Source organism: Chiloscyllium plagiosum, unplaced genomic scaffold, assembly GCF_037043375.1.
Source record: "Chiloscyllium plagiosum isolate Xiang-an unplaced genomic scaffold, Cpla_swu_hap1 HiC_scaffold_6, whole genome shotgun sequence".
NCBI lineage: Eukaryota > Metazoa > Chordata > Chondrichthyes > Orectolobiformes > Hemiscylliidae > Chiloscyllium > Chiloscyllium plagiosum.
Genome location: NW_028270144.1, coordinates 89,009,641 through 89,036,098, shown reverse-complemented (window position 1 = coordinate 89,036,098; position 26,458 = coordinate 89,009,641). Strand labels below are relative to the sequence as shown.

Here is a 26,458-nt window from a genome sequence, read left to right as displayed (position 1 = left end):
TGTAAAACATAAACAAAGGATCAACGTTGGTGTTGAAGCTCCTGAACGTTGTAAGCGCTATTTTGTTAAAACACGTCCTTTTAAAAAAAAGAAATAGAAACAGAATTATTGGGTTATATTTGCAGGCTGCTGGGAAAGTTGATTGAATAGACATCATGGAGAGGTGATAGAGTTTTGCCAATGGTGAATTACTATCTTGACTTTCAAAATTTTTATTTATGCCTTGACCAATTTCACAAATAAGGATAATTTTGGTTATCTCTTTGTTGTTTGGGTACCTTTGTGGATAAGGCGACTGTCATATTTTTTAAAGTATTCACCAGACATTAGAAGTACTTAATTGGTTATAAAGTGCTGTGGAATGTTTTGGACCTGTACTTTAGTGCAAGTGCACAGTATAATGATTCTGAAAGATTTAAGTCTTTGTGTGAATGACTTAACTGTCTTCTAACCTTAGACATTAAACAACTGCAAATATTGGACCTCTTCTCCTTTTAGTCAGTTTCAGTTACAGGGGTATAAATAATTCTGACTAACACTTTTGGAGACAGTACCTAAACAATTTAATTTTCCACAAAAACCTATTGATTTTGTAATTTCTTCCCCTCATTTTAAATTTTGCTTTTTTTTGCTGGCATATGTTAGTCTTTTTTGCATTTTATTTATTTTGTTATCTTTATTTTCTTCTTCATTCTGTCTTTTACATCTATTTCATCAGAACTGTTTTCCTTGGGACTGCAGGCTGCAGTCATTATATAGGACAAGCATACAAGAAAGGTTGAGATTAAGAATCACCTTATTGAAGATTAGTAACGTTGTTGAAGCGTACCATGACACCTATTAAAAATGGACAATTATTAACAACCACAAATAACTTATTATGGATGCAGTCTGAATCTCAATCTAATACCACTTTCAGCTTTTGAATTATGGACCGCCTTCAGACATGGGGTCATTTTGTTACTCAAAGCATGGGATACACAGGTAACGTGTGGGTGACAATTGATGAAAGGCATTTTGAATAATGACAGTTTAATTACTCCACATCCACAACAGAGGATGGGTCGGCATGGTAGCTTAGTGGTTAGCACTGTTGCCTCACAGTGCCAGGGTTCAATTCCACCCTCAGGTGGCTGTCTGTATGGAGTTTGAACATTCTCCCGGGTTTCCTATGGGTGCTCTGGTTTCCTTCCACAGTCCAAAGGTGTGCAGGTTAGGTGGATTGGCCATGCTAAATTGCCTGAAATGTCAGGGATGTGTAGGCTAGGTGAATTAGTCATGGAGAATGCAGGATTATAGGGATAGGGTAGGAAGGGGTGGTTCTGGGTGAGATTCTCTTTGTAGGATAGCTGTGGACATGATGGACTGAATGGCCTCCTTCCACACTGTACGTATTCTATGATTTTCTTACTCTGTGAAGCATAGAAAATTATAGTACATCACTTTCCAAGGAGAGGTAACTTTGATGTTTTCATGGGTATATGTCCCAAATAGTGTGACACTGAATAAGATAAACCAAGCAGATTTTCACAGTATTGTCATAGGCCTCAATAATCTGAGCATCCCTGAGCAAAGAAAAGATAAACTGGCTGTGATTCCTTCAATCTTAGGAAAAGCTTGGTTTGGTTATGATTGTTTTCCCAACTGCTCACATTCGCTGTCTAAACTTGCATGTAAATAATGGTTACTCTGACAAGGTACCAACAGCATGATAGCAACAAAATGCAAAATATGCTGTGCCCTCTAGTGCTAATGATTAGTTCTCAATCATTTCTTACACAAAGTGGAAAACATACATTTGACCAAATTCGGTCAGATTATATGCTTGAGACAGCCTCAACCCTCTTTAGTTTTTTTTCAGGCAGCGACTCTGCATACTGGTAGAACCATCAGAAGCAATGGTGACTATCAGTACTGCATATAGGCCAAGGAGGGTAACAAAATTGAGCAGCGGTGGCTTGAATTGGCACCAGTGCTTGGTAGGAGATTAAGTGCTGTCAAATGTCTCTTCAACTTAGTGACATCATGTTAGGTAAAATTGTAAAGTACCTTTGTAGCCAGACAAAGTGCATTGTTGCTAAGAGAAGAGATTGTTATGCCTAAAATAGTCTGGCCCTTGAAACAACTTCTAAAGAATTCCATTGCAGCAGCTGATGCTATGGAAACATATATTTGTTTCCAATATATACTGAAGTTACTTGCATAAAATTATATCTCTCCTGACAGATAAAGACTTTTTCTTGGATAGAGAAAGACTGGAAATTCCATTATTGTTTAACAACACACCACTCGTGTTGTATACCTCAAGTTTTACAGCAAAAGCCCAGTAAGGCACATTGCGTTAGCTGAATGAGGTCCGTTTTAGTGATTCAGTACATATCTCTATATGTTTGAGAACTTGTCAAGGTAGAAGATACTCATGTGATATCAATGACTATGATGGCAGATTCAGAAGTAAGGAGATCCCCAGTCATCAAAGCTTACTTGCCACTGGAACTGGACCAACCTTCTGTCAAGGACCATGGGTCTGCTGATGTGCAACAGCATTCCCAAATTTAAAAAAGTGTTGTGCGTAATGCGTCTACCTAGAGGAATTGAACTCCATCCCAGGTATACAAATATGACACAAGTCCTGTGGTGATCAGTGAGAGGTGATGGGAACTGGATGGAGAGATCTGGAAGTCCCTAGACTCAGATCAGCACGACAGTGGTGGCATTTGACTCAATCATTTCACTCTTGGAATAGGAGGAGGAGAGCTTTCTTCAAGACTGAGCAACCTCTTCAGGATCCACTCAACTCACCCCACATAAAGAAGGAGCTGGAATAGATGCCCTAAAAATAGTCTGTTCTTTCACCAAACTGGCTGGAAAACAACATCCAGTGGGTTCATCAACCTGCAGCCTGAAAACCAAAATGAAACTCAATCTCAGAACTTGGAATATAGAAACCCTCATGGACCATGAGCAAAACAATCATCTGGAAGAAAATCTGTTGTCGGTGAACTCAGGTGCTTCAACGTTGAAATCTTTGCCTGCAGAAGACTCAAAAAGCAGGGGTAGGGCAGTGGAGGGAAAAAGATCATGTTTACACCTCTTTTGAGAGAGAAAATTCCAAGGATCAGCTCAGGATACATGGAATTGGATCCGCAATTAAGGACAAATTCATCAACCAACTCTTGGAGCCCCCAGTTGTCACATGACTGTCCGTCTCGAACTTTCCATGAACCAGCATGAGTGCCTATGCTTCAATCCTTGATGCCACAGAAGTCTGAGAAAGGTTTCTACTCCATCCTTGACACCATATTTGCTAACATCCTGAAGGAAGATAACATTATATAATTATAATTATAAAATTATCTTCATTGGAGACTACAACACAAGGGTTGGAAAGTACACCCAATTCTGGAACGGAATCATCAGATAGGAAGGAGTCAGGAATTGCAACCCCAATGGGATTCACCAAATGTGCAGAACATCATCTGGTCATCACCAACACACTGTTCTGTCAAAAAGATAAGTTCAAGACTTCTTAAAGGCCTCTACAATCAAAGCATTGGCGCACAATGGATTACGTCATCATTCACTCCCAAGACAAATTGAATGTCCTCATTATTGAAGGAATGATCAGTGAAAATGGCTGCCAGACAGACCATCAGCTCATCCGCTCCTCAGTGTCCATCAAATGTCATCAGAAGCAGCTGAAGACAAACAAACATTTCAGAAGAAAATTCAATGTTGAGTGGCTTCAAGAGCCAAGCTGATTGATGAACTTCAACAACGTCTTCACCAAAATCGCCAAAAAGTTCATTTTAAATAGAGCAGAGGAAATCAGAAAAGAGACATATGGTGAAGAAACTGTTGGCTACCAGACAAGAAACACCAAGATTGGTTTGACAAGAATGACCGTATCATCCAAGACCTCATTGACAAGAAGAAGAAATCTCTCCATGTCTGCAAAACAACATCACCAGCGAGGTAAAAATGAGAACTCATCAAACAGCAAAGACAGAGGTCCAAAAAAGAACTAGAGGAATCGAGAACCACTGATGGACTGAGACAGCTGAGGAGCTGCAACTCCTTGCTGATGAGCATGATACTTAAGTGCCACCAAGACAATAACAGACCCAACACCCTTAGTTTCAAATTGGTGCGGAGTAAGGATGACACTTTTTTTTTGCTAGACAAAGGAAACAGTAGTCTCTGGACAGAGCACTTCAAAGAACTCCTAAATCACAATATAGTCATCGAGGGTGTGCTTGAGGAAATTCCCCCAACTCCCCATCAAAGATGATCTTGGACTCTAACCTAGTGTGACAGAAGTTGAAGTTGCTATTAGATACATGAACAATGGAAAAGCTGCCATTCCAGTGGATATTTTTAAACTTGGAGGAGCAGAGTTCACCTGTCGTCTCTATCAACTGTTCCTGAAAATCTAGAGCAACCGCAGGGATGGTGTCATAGCCACTGTCTTCAAGAAAGGGGACAAAGTGGACTGAGAACTGCCAAGAAATCTAGCTACTCTCCATTGCCGGGAACATCAAAGCACAAACCCTAGCTTGGTGCCTTTTCCCAGTCTCAGAGGAAATCCTCGCTGAAAGCCAGTGTGACTTCCGACCAAAACCCTGGAACTATGGACAGATTTTCACTGCTCAACAGCTTTAAGAGAAATGCCAAGAGCAACACCAACCACTCTGCATGGCCTTCATTGATCAGACCAACTCAGTCAGTTGGGAAATACAATACAAGATCCTATCAAAGGCTAGCTGTCTATTGATATTCATCAACATCCTCCATTTCCTTCACAAGATATTAGTGATAGTCCTCACCGGGAATATGACACAATCCTTTGTGGTCAATAAAGGGGTCAAACAAGTATAGGCAGGGGTCAAACTAGGATTGGTCATCGTCCACACCTTTTTCTCCATCTTTATCAGCACCATTCTTCATCTTGTAAAGAAAAAGCTTCCCAGTGGTGTGGACATTATCAACAGGATGGACAAAAAATTTTTCAAACTCAACCAGTTGCAATCCACGGAGAAAATGACAGGAACCCTTGTTCCTTGTGAGGCTTACTTGTGGATGACAATGTCATCACTGCTGTCAAAAGAGAACCTGCAAGCTTCATCTAATGCCTTCACAGAAGCATACTGAAGAATTGGTCTTAGCTGAAACCTGAAGAAAACACAAATCCTTTACCATGCCATCCCAGGTCAAGTTCTGGTCCATTCTTCTATGAAGATCAACAGAGAAATCCTTCCAAACATTGACCATATCCTCTACTTGGGAAGCTACCTCTGAATCTAAGGCTGAAATCAGTAGAGATTCAACATCACATCCAATCTATGAGCACTGCCTTCAAACATATAAGGATGGCGGTCTTTGACCATGACGTCTATGCTGATACCAAGATCCTTGTGGATAAGGCAGTTATCCTTCAGACTTTTCTAAGCAGATTCGAAACTTGGACTACACATAGAACACATCCCAAGACTCTTGAGAAGTATTGTCAATATCATTTGAGATGATTCTCTGCACTAGCTGGGAGAGCAGGCATACTAACATCAGTGTCCTTGAAGCAGCTAATAACACCAGTGTCAAGGCAATCTGAAGCAAACTCTGCTGGGCCTACCATTGCTTACAAAGCCTGAGTTCTAACTACCAAGGTTAACCATCTTTGCCTAGCTCAAGGAAGGGACTTGAACAAGAGGACAAAAGAAACCTTTCAAAGATTCCATGAAGGCTTCCTTTAGGAAATATAACACAGATGTCAATACATGGGAGACCTTGTTCAGAGAAACTGACTTGGAGGAAAGCCTTGTAGGGACACAATTTTTTGAGAACGTCTGTTGGCATGAGGAAGTACAGAAAAGGAACTGGAATAAGGGATGCCAGTGATCTCAAGGCCAAGGACCGACTTCCACCTCCCAGATTAACCTGTAAAATGTGTGGCCGGAGTTGTGGCTCAAGGATCAGGCTCATCAGTCATACAGAACCCATGATCAATGACTTGGAACTTCCTAGGAAGACAATCATACTTATTAGCGAGTGATTGCCAATGATGACATGGTGTGATTAGCCTTGATCTTACTGGATCTTGGTAAATTCAAATGTGTCAAAAGCAGTTTATTTAATTTAGTTGCGCAAAATGCCATGAAATTTGTGTTATGTTAAAATTTAAATAACATAATCATTCCACGTGTATTCAGTAATGTCAAGTATACTATACATACAGTACAACATCATCAGAATAAAGAATACTTGACGCACCTGCAGTTCAATTACATATCCAAGTTTACTTCAAAATTAGCACAAGAGATTTCAATTCCAACTCAACATGAGAGAAAAAAAAATTACAATCTGGGATAATCCCGATTGAAAAAAAATTGTTGGAAGTGTTATATTAGAGAATTTGAATGAGAGAGTTCATAACGTTGTTATTTTGAATACACTGAACTTATGTATTTATTTTTGGTCCATAGTGCTTATGGTTCAGGGTAGTTGTGCTGACTCATCAAATAACACAATGATCTACTGAGCTTTTCTTAAATGCTATGCTTGGCTAATCTGAGCCATTTCATGTCCGAATTGGAAGGAGGGGTGGTGTGAAATGCAAGAGATTTTGCATACTGGTAGTGGTACTGAACACTTGTCTTCCCAGTATCATAACCTCAACATATTCCATTTCCTTTACCTCCTGTTCCATGACATTGTTGTCATTTAATCCCTCTTGGCTTCTACCGACTTCCGACATTTTATTTTGTTTGTTTCCCCCCACCCCAAGCATAAAATCCATCATGTTTCTGCCTTTCCTCAGTTCTGAAGAAGTAATATTCAACTGGATCACAAAACAGAACAAATTAGAGGAAACATTCAATGCCGTTAACAATATCCTGACAGGCATAAAATTCACAAAGAGGAGGGGAATGACTACATTCCTGTAATGACAGTTGAACATACAGTTAATGGTGAGCTTCAAACCTGCGTCTACAGAAAAACAACAAACACAGACCAAATACTTAACTTCAGAAGCAATCATCCCACACCCCTTAACGGAACTGCATCAAGACATTATTTCAATGAGCTACATTACACTGCAGCACCCAAGAACTACAAACAGCAGAAGAAAAGTATCTATATAACATTTTCAAGAAAAATGGGTACCCAATAAACACAGAAAGTGTGGACTGCAGATGCTGGAGATCAGAGCTGAAAAATGTGTTGCTGGAAAAGCGCAGCAGGTCAGGCAGCATCAAAGGAGCAGGAGAATCGACGTTTCGAGCGTAAGTCCTTCTTCACAATCCACCAATTCCTCAGAAACAAGCCCAGACAAGCAGACACAATGCAACCAAAAACTATAGATACATTAGCTTACACCAAAGACACATCAGAAATGACTTCTGGACTACTCAGACTCCTAGGCATTATGATAGCCCACAAATCTACCAATGCACTTAAATAACAACTAATGTACCTAAAGGATCCATTAGATACTACCAACAAAACTAACGTCATTTGCAAAGTACCATGCAAGAACTGTCTAAAAAAAAAACTACATCGGACAAGCAAGCAGGAAACTTGCAACCAGGCTACACAAACACCAACTAGCCACCAAAGGACATGACCCATGATCACAAACAAAGAAGGACACCACTTTGACTGGGACAACTCACACATCCTAGGACAGGTGAAACAAAGACATACATGAACATTCTTAGAGGCATGGCATTCTAACCAGATCCCATCTACCTTCCCTTGAAAAAAAGAACCAGAAATGACATCATCCACCTTCAGAAACCAAGACCTTTTAATAGAGAGGTGGAACATACCAGCAGCACTTCACTGGAGACTCTCACTGATGATGTTACGTAGTCATGGTGACGAAACATCTGAAAACAAAGCTCCCAGCTCAGCGAGCTAATTTACGTACTTATTAACTGTTTTTCTCCACAGATTTGCTGAACATGATATGTTTTCAGAAATTGTTTCCAGATTTCCAGCAGCTTTTATTTTTGATGACTGAAATATATGTTGAGTGTGTTTGAGGACAGTGGTTTCACTGGAAGCTGCAGAAACCCACCATTTATTAATATTCCAAACACTATTTACCTGATTCAGTTGGACTTTTGGGAAAATACACTTCTTTAAAATCAACCATATGAAATTGATCCAAATTTCTATTAGAATTGAATGTAGCAATGAGTTTTTAAAAATTATTATAGCATATTGTTTTGTTTTGTTCCAAAGGACACTTAAGGTAGAAATAAAACATAAAATGCTGGAAATATTCAGCAGGTCAGGCTGCATCTGCAAGGAGAGAAAATTAGTTTCATACTAGAACAGCTTATTCTATGAAGGTAGTCACGTTGAAAAGTTATTCTTCCCCGGAAAGATATTTGCATCACTTTTAAAACACAGTGGGCCATTCAAGTAACAATCCCTTGATGTCATGCACAGCATTAAAATGAAATCTTGCATGTGCAGTGACAATGAGACATTGATACAAGTTTATGTTATGGACTCTTTCTCATTAATTATTATTTTATTAGTTTAGTTAGTTTTAATAATAATACCAATGAAAAAACATTCAAAAATTGAAAACTGGTTTAATTCACAAAATCAATTGTTTTATTTTACTGAAGTGGGAGATAGCATGGGGCAGGGTGATTCTAGGCACACACAAGATGGCTGCTGAGCCATCAGTTGGCCACTTGACACGCAAGATGGCTGCCGGACCACAATATGGACAGAGACAGCAGAGCAAACACAGACCCTGCCTGGGGCCACCAGAATGCCAGCACAATGCACTCACAACCTAGTTGATTAGCTTAAGGCAGGTGGGGGAGAGAATACACATGAGTAGCATATACTGCCCAACGAAGTGTCTGGGTCCAGCCAATATCTGATAGAAATGCTAACTGTTTGATATGGACTCAATACAAAGTGAAACTGACAATGACTGTGCTGAAACTGATAACAACCGCGCTGAAATTTACAAAGGCTGCTCTGGAACTGACAATGACTGCACCAAAACTAGTCTGCAATGTTTACAATAAACAAACCATGTTACAGAAGCAATAACCTCGTCACTGATCTATTTTATCACAAAATGTATAAAGTATCTTGTTATGTGCTCTGGGTTGAGAGAAGAATCGCAGCTGACCACTGTGCTTTGGTGTCTTTCTCTCCCTGGAGCTCCGGTATTTCCTTGTACATTAAACTGTGTCATTGAACCCTGACTCTGACGCCGAGACTGGTGATTTTTCCCCACCACAGTACATTCTCTTGAGTATCAGTGAGTTTTCGTTGAGTACATTTATATTTCAAATCTGCTTGCCTTGAAAGGAGTGTCTGATATAAATGCAAGTTTTTAAGCTTTTAAGTGACTTAGTGATCCCATCTGAGAAATGTTATTGCTGTAATTCTATCGTGGTTAATTTTAATTTTTAATGCACTTCATTTACCATTTCTCCATAACAGAATTTATCTTGTCAACTGCTGTTTTGTGTTGGGCCTGTATTTTCAATTGTCAGTTACTGAGCACCAGTGGCAAAGTGGTTACAACACTGTCACCCAAATATTTCAACTGCCGCTTTCATTGTCCAGCTACATGCTCCTAACAGGCAAGGACAATCCAAACAAATCAGCAATATGAAAGAATTATTGTTTGTTTATACACACAAGCTGAGTGGTCAACCCAACCATGACCAACAAAGTGGCATCCTGTGGTATTCAAAATAGCATCCTGTTGTAATAATATGCTGATTGTGGTATTGTTGTCTCAAGCCTTTTATGGTCATGAACTGAAACAATTTTTTTATTTCAAAAATATACTTTATTCATAAATATTTATATACAAACACACATAGTCACTAGGGCACTTTGATTCTGTACAGTCTTTACACATGGAGAACAGACAAAAAAACTCAAGGCATTTCTTACTTATACAAGACCACATTTATATTCATGATCTGAAATGATCCTTGCATCCTTCAGCTGCAGCATTGCATTCAATAGGGTATTAATCCCAACAATCTGATTGTTATCCCAGTCCCATTATTTATCTGATAGTGACTGTTCAAACATTTCACCTGAAAATGGTGTAGCTATTAAAAGGCATATCAGTTTTCACATACTTCCCATAGACATTCTTTGACTGTGTACCACAGTACTTGTTGTAGCATGCCCAACTTAGATATCTGCTGATATCCATTCGTGTCTCTGTGAAGCTGAGTTACAGGTTCTATACAACAGAACTTGTACTTCAAAATAGTCCCTTTAACATAATAAAAGGTCCAAAGGTGTTTCACTGGAGAATTGTAAACAAAACATGAAACCAAGTCATATGATGTAAGATGAGGGAAGCTTAGCTAATTAAGTAGTTTAGGTGGAAATATCTTAAAGGAGGAACGAGAGAGAAAAGCAGAGACATGTCGGGGTTTGGGAGCAAAAGAACCCTGAAGTTAGGGCCTCAGCAGCTGACAGCATGGTCATCAATAGTGGAGCTATTGATCTTGAGGTGCCGAAAATGCTAAAGTTTGAGCTGGGGGAAACTATAGTACAAGGGGTGGGTGAGACCATGGAGAGATTCAAAAACAAGGATAAAAATGTTAAAATTAAGGCCTTGCTTGACCAGGTGCCAATGTATTCATTGAGCACTGGGGTGATGAGTGAACAGGACTTGATATGAGTAAGGACATGGGCAACAAAATTTTAGATGATCTGAAAGTGATATTGGATAGAAAGTAGGAGGCCAATCAGTGTATTGCAATAATTGTATAGAGCAAGGCTTCCTAAAGTGAGCTCAAAAAGTGACATTTTTGGGTTGCAAGATCCCAGACACCAATGACCATTATGGAACTCTGACCAGACTACGACAGCTTAAATCTTGCATCTGAGATACCTAAACTCAAGAGGACCTCCCCCTACCTCCACTGGTATCATGATAGTCTCTCCCCTTTGCTGTGGTTCTGTACGCCGAGCTGGAAGTTTTTGTTGCAAACGTTTTGTCCCCTGTCTAGGTGACATCCTCGGTGCTTGGGAGCCTCCTGTGAAGCGCTTCTGTGGTGTTTCCTCCGGCATTTATAGTGGCCTGTCCCTGCCGCTTCCGGTTGTCTGTTTCAGCTGTCCGCTGTAGTGGCCGGTATATTGGGTCCAGGTCGACGTGTTTGTTGATGGAGTTTGTGGATGAGTGCCATGCTTCGAGGAATTCCCTGGCTGTTCTTTGTTTCGCTTGCCCTATAATGGTGGTGTTGTCCCAGTCAAATTCATGTTGCTTGTCGTCTGCGTGTGTGGCTACTAAGGATAGCTGGTTGTGTCGTTTCGTGGCTAGTTGATGTTCATGGATGCGGATCGTTAGCTGTCTTCCTGTTTGTCCTATATAGTGTTTTGTGCAGTCCTTGCATGGGATTTTGTACACTACATTAGTTTTGCTCATGTAAACCACAGCAACAAGCACCTGAGCTACAAATCTTCCCACAAACTTTGATCTCCCCTTTCCCCCCCACCCCATCTCCTTTCTCTGATTGCTCCCACACCCCATCATTCTCACTGCAGGGTCATGACAATGTTCAAATCTTTAAATGGGGTCATGGTAGGTGAAGGTTTGGGAACAGCATTCCCACTCAGTGGCTATGTAGCCATTCCAAGAATCAACACAGACAGATAGGTGTGCCAAAGTAATGATTTCCAATTTTGGAAGCTGCTGCTGCATATAGCATGAGAAGGTCAAAGAAAAATAATGAAAAGGAATGTAGTTTGGGAAATATTAGTCTTGGGGTAGCTGATTGGAGATGGGGTCCGAAGTTATTCCAAGGATAGAAATAGATAGTCATAATGATTGAGCAGAAATGTGCTTAGACATTCATCTTGTGGGCAACTATTACATTAAAGTTCCCAACAATCTTGTTCAGCTTCATGACAGTTGCCAGGGCGAGGAATGAAACTATTTGCTCAGGAATAGCATTTGTAATGGGGATCAAAGACATGGCTTCAGTCTTCCCAATTTTAACTGGACAAAATTTCTGCTCATCCAGCACTGAAATAGTCTGACAGAGATATGGAAAAATACTTTGTTAAGAACTATTTTGATCCTGTAGAAAGGGTAAAAAGCCTAATTTCAGAGACTTGAACGTTGAGTTCCAAGAAAGACAAGTTTAGATTTTAAATGTGATATTGGAGAGGAGAGAGAGGTTGGAAATGGAGTGATAATTTACAGGGACAGAGGGGTGGGTTTAAGTATTTTTTGTAGAAGGTGATAGCAGATAAGGATAGAAGTAAGAGTTGCTAAGAGGAGAGAACCATTCGTAGTATCAGTTAATGTGGAAATTTAGCAGGGAAGTTGGATGCTAAACAATTTAATGGGAATATGGCCAAAGGAGCAGGAAGTGCGTCTCTTTAGCAAGATGACCGTGCACAGGTCATTAGAGGGAGGTAGGAGAGAAACTAATAAATATTGCATGTTTATGATTACAGTAGGAGTATCTTATGGAAGGTTTGGCCAGATAGGCTAGGGGTAGTGGCAAAGGTAGATGTCTGGATGGCCTCAATCTCAATGATAAGGAAGTCCATGGGTCCCTCACACTCACTGAAGGTGGGGTGGAGCAGATAGAGCAGGGGGGTAACTGAAGAAGCCAGAGGGGTTAATTTGCATTCCAAGATGATCCTAGAATAGTAAACAGTTTTACCATTTGGGATCAGGACCAGATTGTGCTTAATGTGGTCCCCAGCAAGATCAGGTGACAATTGGCTAAGCCAGTTGGTTGCTATATGTGTTGAAGTCCGCATCTCTTAGAATTATTGAAGACAGATGAGAACTGTCCCTGAGGAAACAGATAACATGGGAAAAAGTAGTGGTTTTAATGATTGAGCAAATTAATAGCTGCAGAACTGTTCTCGTGAACAGAGAGCCAAAGGCTAGATGTTTGTGATTTTCAAAGTGAACTGAAGATTAATATCAACAATACTGCCCCCCCATCCCCTAAAGAAAAAGCATGTAAAGTTGGAACAGGGAAGAGGTCTGTAGGTGGAGAGAAGAGACAGGATAGATATCGGAAGGTTGTTCCCAATGGCCACGGAGTCCAGAATCAGGGTCACAGTCTAAGGATAAAGGGCAAACCATTTAGGACTGAATTAAGAAAAGATTTCTTCACCCAGACAGTGATAAGCCTGTGAAATTCACAGAAAGCATTTGAGGTCAAAATATTGTATGATTTCAAGAAAGAGTTGAATATCACACCTGGGACGAAAGGGATCAAAAGATATAGGGAAAAGTAAAGCAGGAACAGGCTGTTGAATTGGATGATCAGCCATGATCAGAATGAAAAACAGAGCAGTCTCGAAGGACTGAATAGCCTACTCCTGCTCCTATTTTCTATGGCATGGAACTGATCCGATTGTCTTTTCTTTGATTGATATGAGGAGAATAATGAGATCACCATGGGTGACAAGAGTGAGAGGATAGCTGTGAATTTGAATTGGCGTGTTTATGTGGAGGGAGAAAATAAGGAAATGAAGTAAATTGAGAGAGCATAAGTTAAAATGGAGGTTGAAAGTGTGATACTTTGAGAAACAGTGACAGTAAAGAAAAATGATAGCTACAGTTGTAATTCTATTTTGTTGAAGTGCACATTTCTACCCTCTGAATTTAGAGAAATGAAGTAAATTAAGAAGAGAAAGCATATGTTAAAATGGAGGTTGAAATCACCTAGAATGAGAACCACTCCATGCAGAATTTGAGTAGAGAATGAGGATTTCAAATGAGAGGAAATGATGGAACTGGGTGACATACAATTCATTGATAGCATTATTGTTATCTTAATAAGTGTTAACCTTACCGGGACACAATTTAAAAAAAAGGTTTTGAAATTGATCAGTAACTCTTCCATCAACTTTAGTGACAACATTTCACCCCTGCATAAACTGAGTTTCAACCAGCTTCAAAAATGAGCATTAGCACTACTACAAGAACATATGCATGAGTGATGAGTGAAATGCTCCCTTGGATGCCCTGAAGCTTTCGGCATGATCTTCCATCTGATTTTGTTTCCATGTCTCCATGACATTCTCAAACATTAAAAAGTGCAAAATATAATCCCCTTAGTCTGTCAAGTGGGACCTGTGTCCTCACCCAGAAGACAGCATGATTTGCAACAGACACACATATGTGAATATTTTCAATCAAATGGAATGTGTTCTTGTAAACCAAGCATTCTATAAATGTCCTTATTTTAGTTTTTTTCCAATGAATTTTGTATGGTAAACCAACTTTAAGTGAAACAGTGACAGTAAAGAAACATTATAGGTACAGATATAATTATTTTGTTGAAGTGGATGTTTCTACTTCTTGAATTTAGAGAATCGCTTGTGTTCAAAATATTAAACATAACAGTATTTGGAAGCAATTGTGTTAAAATGTTTTCTTTGTTAATTATTAAGCAGAATGAGTTTACTGTTCATGAATTTTACAGGGAGAGAAAAACAAGAGTCCTAGAACTTGCTATCTTTTAAATTGTAGTTGGAAGAGTATAACCTCCTGTCATCTGGTGACTAGAGGCTGTAAAGCAATTACTGATGTCTGCTAAATTGAAAACCTTTGAAGCTTTTTTAAACTCCGCAGATGAAATAAGGAAACAAGTTTATCTTTGCAGCTAGTTATTGAGAAGCTATTCTGTGCTGATTGTATGTTTTTTTGGAAATTGATGTATTACTTTAAACTATATTTACTATCCTGCAGAAAATATTTACAGATATATAAAAAGATATGTAGATCTTCAAAGTAGCCTTCTGCGAGAACTGAACAACATAACATTGTTTTTGTTTCAGTCATCACCTCTATTTTTTATTTTTCATTTTTCAGAGTGTCAATATCTTTCTTTGATATCGGTATGTCAGTATAAGAATTCTTAATAGAACTCTACTCCTGTTATTAAAATGTTGTGATGTTTTCAGGACAATGTTTAGTTGCGGCAAAACAAATGGTAGATCTGATTTTCCTCTGTGCATATCAGCATGAGTAATGTCACATAATAAGTAATCAGCCAATGTCCCAATGTATAGAATAAGTTGTTTTTTGAACATGTGGAGTACTAGTTAGCCCACCCATTTGGCATTCAGGTTTAAAGGAATACATATATTTAAACTGCAATGCTACATTGTGTTCACAGAGGGCAAATTAGGTAGCTAAACAAATTTTACAACTTTGCAGTATAACAGTAGACATTGCTGGAAGGTGGTTGAATGGCATAATTTTTCATAAACCTGACTACAACCTGCTACGGCTGGTGTCTGTGCACAGAACCACAGCCGACTTCATGTACTTCAAGAGGAGCTGATTCATGTCCTTAAAAAGCGACAGGTGCAAAGTTGCAGAAACAACAACCCTCGCCAGCCTTTCTTCTGCTGACATTTGCTTAGCTATGATGGCAGAGATAGGTCAAGAGGAATTACAAAAACACTTGAAAACCCATTTTATTTTATGTGTATGCATTGCACAGAAGCTTTGGGCCGTATGTGTATATAATTGTTTGAAAACTTGTTTCAGCTGGGAATATGTTTCAGTTATTTTGTTTACATGTTCATTTAAAAACCTTTTCATCCGCATGCTTCCACACAGACTCGCTTCGCTATCAAAATGCTTTCATGGAGATCATGTAAGATTTGCATCTCTACCACCCAGACTTGCTTTATATTGTTTTTATTTCACTAATTGCTCACAGATTCTCTGGGTGGTCCATCTGTGAACTAGATAATAGTGTGGCTAAATCTGTCAAATGTTTTCATGTCTTTTTAACTTGTGCTGCTGTGGTTTCCAACTGGGTCTAATCACTGTGATGTTCCTTTTCTTTGTTCTTCCACAATTCCTTCACACCTGCTTATACTCTGCTATAGAAGAATTCAGACAGGCTTCTGTCGGTTTTCTCCTGCCCTCATTTAGAAGATTCTCTGAATTCTAAGTGGCACAGAGGTCAGGGAAAGACATGGGCTGCATTGTCTGTGATTTGTGTGTGTGTGCATGTCCCACATGCAGCCCTTCTTTCCTCCTGTGGCCTTGCTGGATGTCCCTTCTGACTTATGTGCTATTTTGTGTGGAGCCCTTCACTCTCTGAGAGGATATGTGACTGTAGTCTGCTTGTTTCTAATTGGTTTGTGTTACAATATTTATAGAATTGGATCTCATAGGTTCTGTGACTTTAAAAAGATGGTGGTAAATCAAAACATCATTTTTCCTGTTGATTTATTTAATTATTCTGGATGTCAACAGAACATTCTGTTTAACATCTTTTGAGTTGTTCTGGATAATGTAATTTGTATACATCTGGGGCTTTGTCAATCCAAATCCACAGAAAATACCAATCCTCCTGATCTGTGTATAAATCCTAGTCAGTCACCTCATGAATACCAAAAGGGTATCTCACCATTTCAGAGGCTCTGACCCCCAGCAATGACCTATCCACTACTCTGGGTGCTCTTGAAGTGCTATTTTCTGAAAGCCCTTATTGTGTGTATAGGGGAGTTGACTACACAAGTATTTTTCTCAAGGCCAATACAAAACGTTGGTATTAAAGCTATTTTCAAAATCTTTGTTCATTCAAGATTTCAGAGCTGTAGTTTTCATGATGCAGAGGGTGGGGGAGGTAACTCCCTTTCAAATGTTGTAAATAAATAATTACAGTTAAGCCCCTGACACCAAATCTTAATGAAAGCTTTATTTATCCTCTTCATTTGCCCTTAGCAGTCGGTATTTAAAAGCTTATTCAAGCCTTTTTTCATGTTGTGATTCATTCTAATGCTAGTCTTTGAATAAAATGGATACTTAACTTTTAATCATTTTTAGACTACTCAAAGTCCATTGTCATACAAGCCTAATCCTCCATCAAATACCTCTCCCAAAATTCTGATAAATCTTGGTTATTAAGTAGACAATGATGTTGAAAAATCACAATATTAAATCGATTAGGTCGAGGATATAATTTTGCATCTGCCATTCCAGAACAGACAACTGTGATGTGGCATTCCCACAGGAACATCCAATTTTTCGATTTTAATTTTCTGCCATTTGAAAGCATTGATTTATGTTGATGTGTCCACAAACACCTTTCGAAGTCTTGCCCAAGCAGTTACTCTGCATGGTTGAGCCTTAATGATAATTTTGGTAACAATCTAACTAGGGGAGACAGATATGCCCAGTCATCTCCCCCATTCTTTGTTTGCATGCTCTGGAGTGGAGGCCTCAACTGAGTTTTCCCCCCACCCAACCCTTTCCTTCATTAGCTGATCACCATTGTAATTAATGTCATCACAATACCTACTGCTCCTTGTGTGCTTTCCACTGCTTTGTTAGAAGAAAGAACAATAAAAGACAACAAACTTGTCCCCATTTCACATTGTCAATTGCAGTATCTGTTGTCATCATTCTTACTTAGAAACATATCATCATTCCTTCAGTGTCCAAGGGTCAAAATCCAAGAACTCCCTCCCTAACAACATTGTGGGTCTACCTACACCAAATGGACTGAAACAATTTAAGAAAGCAGCTCGTCATTCTTTCTCCAGGGCAACTGGGGATGGGCAATAAATGTTGGCCCAACCAGCTCACTTCCCATGAATTGAAAATAACTGTCAAAAAGTGATAAGTAATACTTTTTAAAATTGCAATTTTTTAAAAAAAATGCTATACAACAGAGTGCTAAGGAAAAGTGAGCAAAATGATCTCTGGTTTTACTTTTTCAATGAAATTGAATGTAAGCGTGATTGAAATTAATGGAAAATAGATGTTGTTCAACAGGACTTTTAACCAAGTTATATAAATAGGAGTAAAATAATTCAAAACTGTATTCAAAATAACTAACCCAAAGACGGCGAAACAATTATCAAGCAGTAGCTGACCTAACACGGGAAGTTTTTTTTAAATACAGCTGATGCAATCTTCTCATGACATTTTCTCAATTGAAACCTAATGTAGGGTGTGGGACTTATTTAAAGGGAAATGCTAGGAATGAGTACCTAGCCAGATTGTTGTGAAATTGCTCTGTATAAAATATGTTCAAATCATCCAACTGATGGCTCTGTTGACACTCAATTCATCCATTTTAGTGTCATGACCATGAGTGCTCTAACTTACCTTCATTATGCATTACCCATTTACTTCAATCCATAGTACTTTTATGAATTCTTCTGTGCATCCACGTAGTATCTTAAAGGTGATAGCTTGCTAACAGTCTGCATCACAGATAGGATTGCTCTGTGATCCCTCAATAATGAGGATGCTCCGTGATGTTCCACAAATTAGAAAACTGTTGCTCTCTTGCTTTCTTTTGGTCTTTCCATCTGCTATTTTCCAAATGTAAATAATGGATCATAATAGATAAAGCTCACTGGCAACATTGTTGTAGAGATTGCTGGTGCCTGTAGCTCCAGAGATGTTTTTGTTTTAAGGCTACCCTTTTAACAGTAATAATTTGATCGATGGCCTAATCTTAGATTTGGTGTGATTAAGTTCATACTCAATTTTTATTTAGGGAAGGATCAATAACATTAAGAGGAGCTAATTTAGAAGACGAACACAAAAGGACACTAATAAGAAACTCTCAAATAAAAATAAAATAAAATGGTTACTAGAGATCTGAAATACAAACAGAAAATGCAGGAGATACTCAACAGGTCTGGCAGAGAGAGAAAAACATTTAAAGTTTCGAATCTAGTGTGGTCTAGTGAAGAACTAAATCAAGTAATTGATAGGAACTTTCTTAATTGATTTCAATAACCAAACTGGTGCAGATATCAAGACCTTTACAAAGATGTTTTTTTCCTGGAGTCATTAAATTGAAGGTTTGTTTTATTTAACTCCGCCTGTTCAGTGATATTATGACACACCTCTGGAGAAGGTGGTGCTTGAACCCAGTGCTCCTCGTCGAGAAATGGAGATACTACCACTGCACCAGAGGAGCCCCTGAAGATTTGTTTTATTTTTTATTTTATTAACTCATTTTTCTAATCAACCTGTTCAGATATGTTCTTACACAACTCTGGAGCAGGTAGGCCTTGAACAGGCCTCTCAGTCCAGGAGTAGGAACTCTACCTCTGCACCTCAAGAGCCCTTTAAGGTTTGTTTTATTTGTGGTCAACCATTACACAGAAACCATGCTCATTGTCAGCATGTGATAATCAGCACCTACTATGTTAATTGTTGACTGAGAAGATTGTCCCTTTTAAATTGCAAACCTAATAATTCACCTGGACTTTGCAATTTATTGTGAACATTTCTCTTAATATGAGTTTATATTCTAGATGTGTACTTGTTTAGGTTAAGACCTGCATGCTAGTATCAATGCACGACTTACCACTTCATAATGTATGGAACTTACATGTGCTTTGTTTTGCTCCATAGTCTGAATGAACGTGCTTATCTGTTAAAAAGAGTGTTTAGGAAAACCCCTTCAAACCTCGTCCGGACCCATTCTGTTCATGGTCTGTCACGTAAGTATTGCATTACCTCTCACTACTGTGATTACACATTTATGTCGTAATGAAATGTTTGTTCCTTCAAAAAAAAATGCAAACAGGAGAGTGTATTCATTTTCACTGATTTTTTTTTAATCACACATTCAGTCGGGCCTTTCCCAACCATGAGAACATTTTCATGTGTAAACAACATTAAATGTGTTAAAATATGAGAGTCCATGGACTAGTGGCGTACCTTCAAAATTTAAAAAAGCGTCACACTATTTTGCTCTACTTTTAACTTAATTATATTTTTTTCTCTGGTGCTCTGTTATCTGTTGAACTTCGTCAGCTTTTTCACAGTTTTAGTGATGATGTGAATAGGTAGTTGAAAGCTAATTTCAACACCACATAAGACACCATGGTTATGAACAGCCTGGTTCATCTTCAGTAACCAGCAAGATGTGTGGAGTTCGTATCCCTGAGATAGAATTTGTAGTGGAGACTAAAGACAATGATATTGATATTCCCAATATTACCTCTATGACACCACCTCCCCCTGACAGGGGATAGTTCTACTGAACATCTCACTAGATGCCCACTGTCCATGTCAAGATGGGCTGCCCTCCAATGGGGTTCGGCACTGTCCTGCTATAGCCTGCTATAGGTATTTGGAGCTAAAAGTTATCTCTTGGTAGGCAAATTGGTAATGCACCAGACAGAAGAATTCAACAAAGAATATCTCAGGCTTAACTTCTGCAAAAGTCTGAAATTTTACTTTTGGCTTGATGACAAGTATGGATCCACTTAGTCTGTTCTGTCACCTCCACCCAGGCACCAAGGATAGATTCTTGAGACACTTGGTGCTGGTAACCAAGTGCCTTTATTGGTCAGAGCATTTAGTATAGGAGTTAGGACATCATGTTGTGGCTGTACAGATATTGGTTAGGCCATGTTTGGATTATTGTGTGCAGTTCTGGTCTCCCTCCTATAGGAAGGATGTTGTGAAACCTGAAAGGATTCAGAAAAGATTTACAAGGATGTTGCCAGGGTTGGAGTGTTTGAACTATAGGGAGGGGCTGAACAGGCTGGAGATATTTTCCCTGGACTGTTGGAGGCTAAGGGGTGACCGTATAGAGGTTTATAAAATCATGAGGGAAAAGACTTTGTCTAGGACATTGTCTAGGACAACCTTTGAAGAGTTTTCTCTCAGAGCTCTTGGCCAGGGTTCCTATCCAATTCTTTGGTGGTCCCATGAGATCACATAGTTTCAGATCGCCTGCAGCACATACATTGTGATGCACAAGATATTACAATTGTGCATGGCAGGCTAGATAGACTGGTCTTTATCTCGCCATCTGGCCTTGTATTGATTGTAGTCTCATTATAAATGGTTCGTATTGATATTCTGGCTTTGACTACCATCTAGTCTTTCCAAACTACTCCAGTAACAGTAGAGCCCTAATTCCAAGTTTCTCCTTGGCCAGTCTCTCTCTCTCTGCATCTCCTCTTTTCACTTCTAGCATTCTGAGTCACAAGTCCTTCTCCAGGTTGTGCACAGCAAACATCTACATAAACAAGCCAAAATTAATGTTAACAAGCCAATGCTATACTGATGGAGTGCTGCACTGTCAGAGATACACTCAGATTAAACTTTGTACTAAGGGCTGGTTAACCTGCTTAGATGGATATAAAAGATTGCCTGGTACTATTTCAAAGAAAGAAAAAGAAGTTATTACTGTTGTCCTAGCCAATGTTTATCCCTGAATCAACAACACAAAAACATGTCAATATTACATTTATTGCTGTTTTTATAGAAGTTTGCTGTGTTCAACTTTGCTGCTGTGTTTTCTACATTACAACGTGGACTGTACTTCAAAGAACAATACAGCACACGAGCAGGCCTTTTGACCCATCAAAATTGTGCTGACACCTATTGCCTTTCTAAATTAAAAGCCTTCTGCCTCTATACTGTCTGTATCCCTCTATCCCTGCCTATTCATATGTCTGTCAAAATGTTTCTTAAATGTTGCTATTGTATCTATCTCCACCGCCTACTCTGGCAGCACATTCCAGGCACTTGCCACCCTCTGTGTAAACAAAAAAACTACCTCTCACATCTCCTTTAAAATTACCCCTTTTACCTTAAACCTGTGTCCCCTAGTAATTGGCTTTTCTATCCTGGGAGAAAGACTGACCATCCATGATTTTGTAAACTTGTAGAAATTGAACCCGTTCTGTTGGCATCACTGCATCACAAATGACCATCCAGCCAACTGAGCTAGCCCCTTTTGTAAAACCACTTCAGTAATTAATTGACTGCAAACTACTTTGACACATCCAGTGATCACAATTTAAATACAAGTCAATCCTTCCTTACTGCCTTCTTTTGACAGCCCATGATTCCTCTCTTGCTTTCTCTATGGTAATGTCTCGTCCTCTCAGCATCAATTTGCCAACCAATTAGCACTCTTTTCCAGTCGTATAAATTGTGTTTTTTTGAAATTTGGCATTTGTGTTTGTCCTGATTGGTGCAAGATGAAAAGCTTCTCTTCATCAATATTCACATTCACTTTGCACTAATGACCATGGTGGGAGCTCTTAAGGCTGTCAACCAGCAGTGAAAGCTAGCTCATAGGGCTCTGAGATTGGTGGCAAAACAGTACAACACTTAGACAGAAGAGATCATCCCCTCCCCAAAATTAGAGCACTCCAGAGAAAGACCATGCTTCTTCAAAGCGTAATTGTGAACAATATTCTTTTGGTTGACATAGCACCACTGCCACGCTAGACTTTAAACACCACCTCACAGGAATTCATAATAATTATCTGACACTCCAAAACTCCCAACAGAACAAGCAGTTATAGAACATAGAACATTACAGCACAGTACAAGCCCTTCGGCCCATGATGTTGCACCGACCTGTGAAACCAGCCTGAAGCCCATCTAACCTACACTATTCCATTCTCATCCATATGCCTAACCAATGATCATTTAACTGCCGTTAAAGTTGGAGAGTCGACTACTGTTGAGTTGCAGGCAGTGTGTTCGGTACCCCTACTTCTCTCTGAGTAAAGAAACTACCTCTGACATCTGTCCTACATCTATCCATACATTACTTTGCTAAAAGGGGGACTGGGTACAAAATTTCATGAACCAATGGCTAAAAATCATTACACATTTACAGTGCCAAAAGTGATTTAATTTCAATGGCTCCTTCCTTCAATTCAGGGATATTTTGTTATTGTTTGTCATGTAATTATCCTCCTCCACCTCCATTATTAATACTAAAACCTTGGGGAAAACTTTATTCTTCCAAACGTTTTGTAACCTCAATAATATTTTCAGCTAATTGGGACCTCAATTTCAATCTGCTCAGTCTGTGGTTTCGCATTATGTTTGTAGGTTACTGCCAAGGAGCCATAGATCTATTAATGCTTACTTTCACTTTACAGTTAAGTAAACTTCCTTCAGTCTATTTAGCTGCAAGGCATTTGCTGTCCTTCAGCCCAAATTCATTTCCCTGGGTAGTAACTTTAAAGAAAGCCTTTTAGTGATAGCTGCCTGTTTACCTAAACGGACCATATGTCTGTTCATACCTGCACATCGGGCCTATGGGAGCTCTCCAGGATATTGCCAGAATAGTTAACATCATGGGGGGAGGTGCTTAAAGATAAATTCAATCCTTTCTTTGGCTAAATGCAACATTAAAGGGTCATTGAATAGTCTTTCAAATCCTGTAACCTTACTACCTTACACTTCTCACCCTTCTATACCTCTGGCTTCCTATATTGTAGGAGAAAGTGAGGTCTGCAGATGCTGGAGATCAAAGTTGAAACTTTATTGCTGGAACAGCACAGCAGGTCAGGCAGCATCCAGGGAACAGGAGATTCGACGTTTCGGGCACAGGCCCTTCTTCAATTCCTGAAGAAGGGCCTGTGCCCGAAACGTCGAATCTCCTGTTCCCTGGATGCTGCCTGACCTGCTGTGCTGTTCCAGCAATAAAGTTTCAACTTCCTATATTGTACATCAAGGACCCTTAATATGAATTTTGTGCATCCCTGGCTAGCAGAAGAGCATCACAAATATTGGACCTCCTTGGTTTTTACACAGCTGTTTCATGTCATGTGACACATTAGCAGCACTGCATTTTATTTTCTGATACCTCAAAAAAAATTTGTGTGTCTGCTCTTATATTTTTCTCTATTCTCTCCATGAGAAATAATCTTGTTCAGAAATCTTGGTGCTGTGATGATAGCATTGTGACTATGCTTTCAAACTGTCTTTCCTTTTTTGGTAAGATTGCATTTTTCATTACTCTTTGATAATCCACAAATGTTAACCTCTGATGCTAAGTGCAAATCCCATACTGTTTGTAGTGAGGCCATGTCATAAGTTACATTCAAGGAGGAAGGAAAACAGTACTAGGTACAAACTTGTGCCCTGCTATTTAGGATTCAGGAAGGGAAAGGGATTGCAGAGATCCGCCAGAAAAGCTTTCTAAGGAATAGGCATCCCTCATGATTTCCGATACCTGACCTCACTAATGACATTTGAAGGATAACTTTATTGAAATAATGAATACTAGACTACGGTTGAATAATGTATCTTTATTTCACATTCATTCAGGATATCCATTGCAAATAACCCATAGCATCACAGCATGATGCATATCAGTTTACATCCTGTATAGGTCTAAGGCCAAAAACTAGTCCTGTCCAATCTTTTGGCAAGTCTGTAACCAGTAATACTAACACTGAGGTGACTGCTAGTAATAAAGGGATAAATCCTTTTGACAACATAGACATATTTAATTTATTTCATGAGAAAAAAATTACCTTTTTGTTGTGAGGTTATTAAATAACTGTTAATAGATTTCTGCATTCATTCTTGGTGGTGATGAGTAGGGTTTATTGGTCGTGTTAGTTACCAAAATGCAATTTGTTTATTGATACCAGAGGTAAGTATGAGCTAAATTGAAAAAAACAATTATAAAGCAACGAGAATTTTCTTTATCTGGTTAAGGATATAGAACATTTGAAGAAGGGAAGGAGAGGAAGGACATTAGTCTGCTTTAAAATCGGAGTAGAATTTTATAGTGTATATTGTCAGTTACATTTATACAATAGCTTCTCAATACATTGCAGTATCCAAGACCCAGCTCCAAAGCCATATGTAAGAAGGGATGCAGTAAAATTTTCTGCTTACATTATCTGCATTTTCTGTGTTGTGAAGACCAGCAATGAAGTTTACAAATTTTGAATTAAAAACACAGTAATGTATACAACTATAAGGAAAGCCAAGGCTACTAAATACAAAATAGGATTCTGAAGTTTAATCATCTTATGCCATCCCTCGGAATCATAGTAATGGCAGGATGTTATTCAGTCACTGGGTCTGCTTCTCTATTCAATTAGATCGTCGCTGATCATCTACCTCAATTCCACTTGACCGTGAAACCGCCATATCACTTGATGTTGAGCACTTTAAATGTCAGGGCATAGTTGGTTATGGAACAAATAAATGGGATGAGTATAGTGTGGTGTTTGTTGGTTGGCATAGCCATGTTGGGCCAAAGGGCCTATTTCTCTATTGTATGACTTACTGTGCTCCATGATATCACGAATCTCACAAAATCTATCAACTCCTGTCTTGAAGATGCTCAACGACTGAGCTTGCATAGCCATCTGGAATAGAAAATTCTAAAAATAGAGCTGAGTGAAGAAATTCCTCCTCACCGCCATCTTAAATGGCCAGTTCCATATCCTGAGACTAAATCTCTTGGTTTTAGCTCATCAGTCAGGAGAAATATCTTATCTATAGTCACTCTGTCACACCCTGGAAGCATTTTGTAGTTTCAATGAGGTCATCTCTCATTCAATGAAACTCAAGAGAATACAGATATTGTCTTTTGAGAAATCTATCCCACTATCCCAGGGATTAATCTGGTGAAACATAATTTCAATGTCTCTACGACAAGTACATTCCTTCTTCGATAAGTGGAGCAAAATTATGTACAGTATTTCAGGTGTGATCTCACCACTTCCTCAAAAAATCTCTCATCAAGTTTTTGAAATATAAAGTCATGCTGACTGTCCCTAATAAGTTATTCTTCTCCAAATGTGTGTAAATCCTGTATCTAAGAATCTTCTCCATTAATTTCCCTACGACTGATGCAAGATTCACCTGCCTGTAATTTCCTGATGAGACCTCACATGTGGCTAAAGAGGATAGAAAGATCTCTGTCAAGGTACCAGCAACCTAATCCCTTGCCTCCTTCAGTATTTGGGATATATCCCATCAGGCCTAGGGATGTAGCTGTCTGGGGATATACTTTTCAAGATACCCAATACCACCAACTTCTAAATTTTAGCATGCCCAAGAACATCACCCTACCCCTCTCTAATCTTACCATCATCCATGTCCTTCTCATTGGTGAATACAGATGCAAAATACTTGTTAAAGACCTCACCCACTTCATTTGGCACAATGCATTAATTGCCTCCTTTGTTCTTGAGTGGAACTACCCTTTCCCTAGTTACTCTCTTGCTCCTGATATGTGTAAATTGATTTGCCAAAACATCTCATGGTGCCTTTTAGCACATACTAATTCCTTGTTTAAGTTCTTTTCTTTTCTCCTTTCTTCATACTCTTAAAAGGCCTTGTTTGATTAGTTTCCTAAACCTGAATTTGCTTCCTTTTCCTTTTTGACTAAACTTTCAACATCTCTTGTCATCCAGAATTCTCAAATATTGCCATCCTGATCTTTCATCCTCATGGGAACATGCTAGTGCTGAACTTTGAATAACTGGCCTTTAAAAGATTCCCACATGCCAGATGTGGATTTACCCTCAAACAGCCACCCACATCTGATTTCTCCAGTTCCTGCCTAACACTGTTGTAATTAGCCTTCCCCAAATTTATTACTTTCACCCGAGGACCAGTCTTATCCTTATCCATAACTATCTTAAAACTTACAGAATTGTGATTATATTCCCCAACCTCTTCCTCACACTGAAA

General features: G+C 39.1%; 1 protein-coding gene across 4 annotated transcripts in view; it reads left to right on the top strand.

Annotated features, from left to right (window-relative positions):
• The window catches only part of atp8a2 (ATPase phospholipid transporting 8A2), a 573,039-nt gene that overhangs the window by 538,812 nt on the left and 7,769 nt on the right, over positions 1 to 26,458 (top strand). For all 4 annotated transcript variants that reach the window (XM_087988186.1, XM_043691978.2, XM_043691979.2 and 1 more), the window contains one exon: positions 19,385 to 19,473. In XM_087988186.1, coding sequence (XP_087844312.1) covers positions 19,385 to 19,473 — 89 coding nt within the window. The remainder of the gene's footprint in view (positions 1 to 19,384; positions 19,474 to 26,458) is intronic.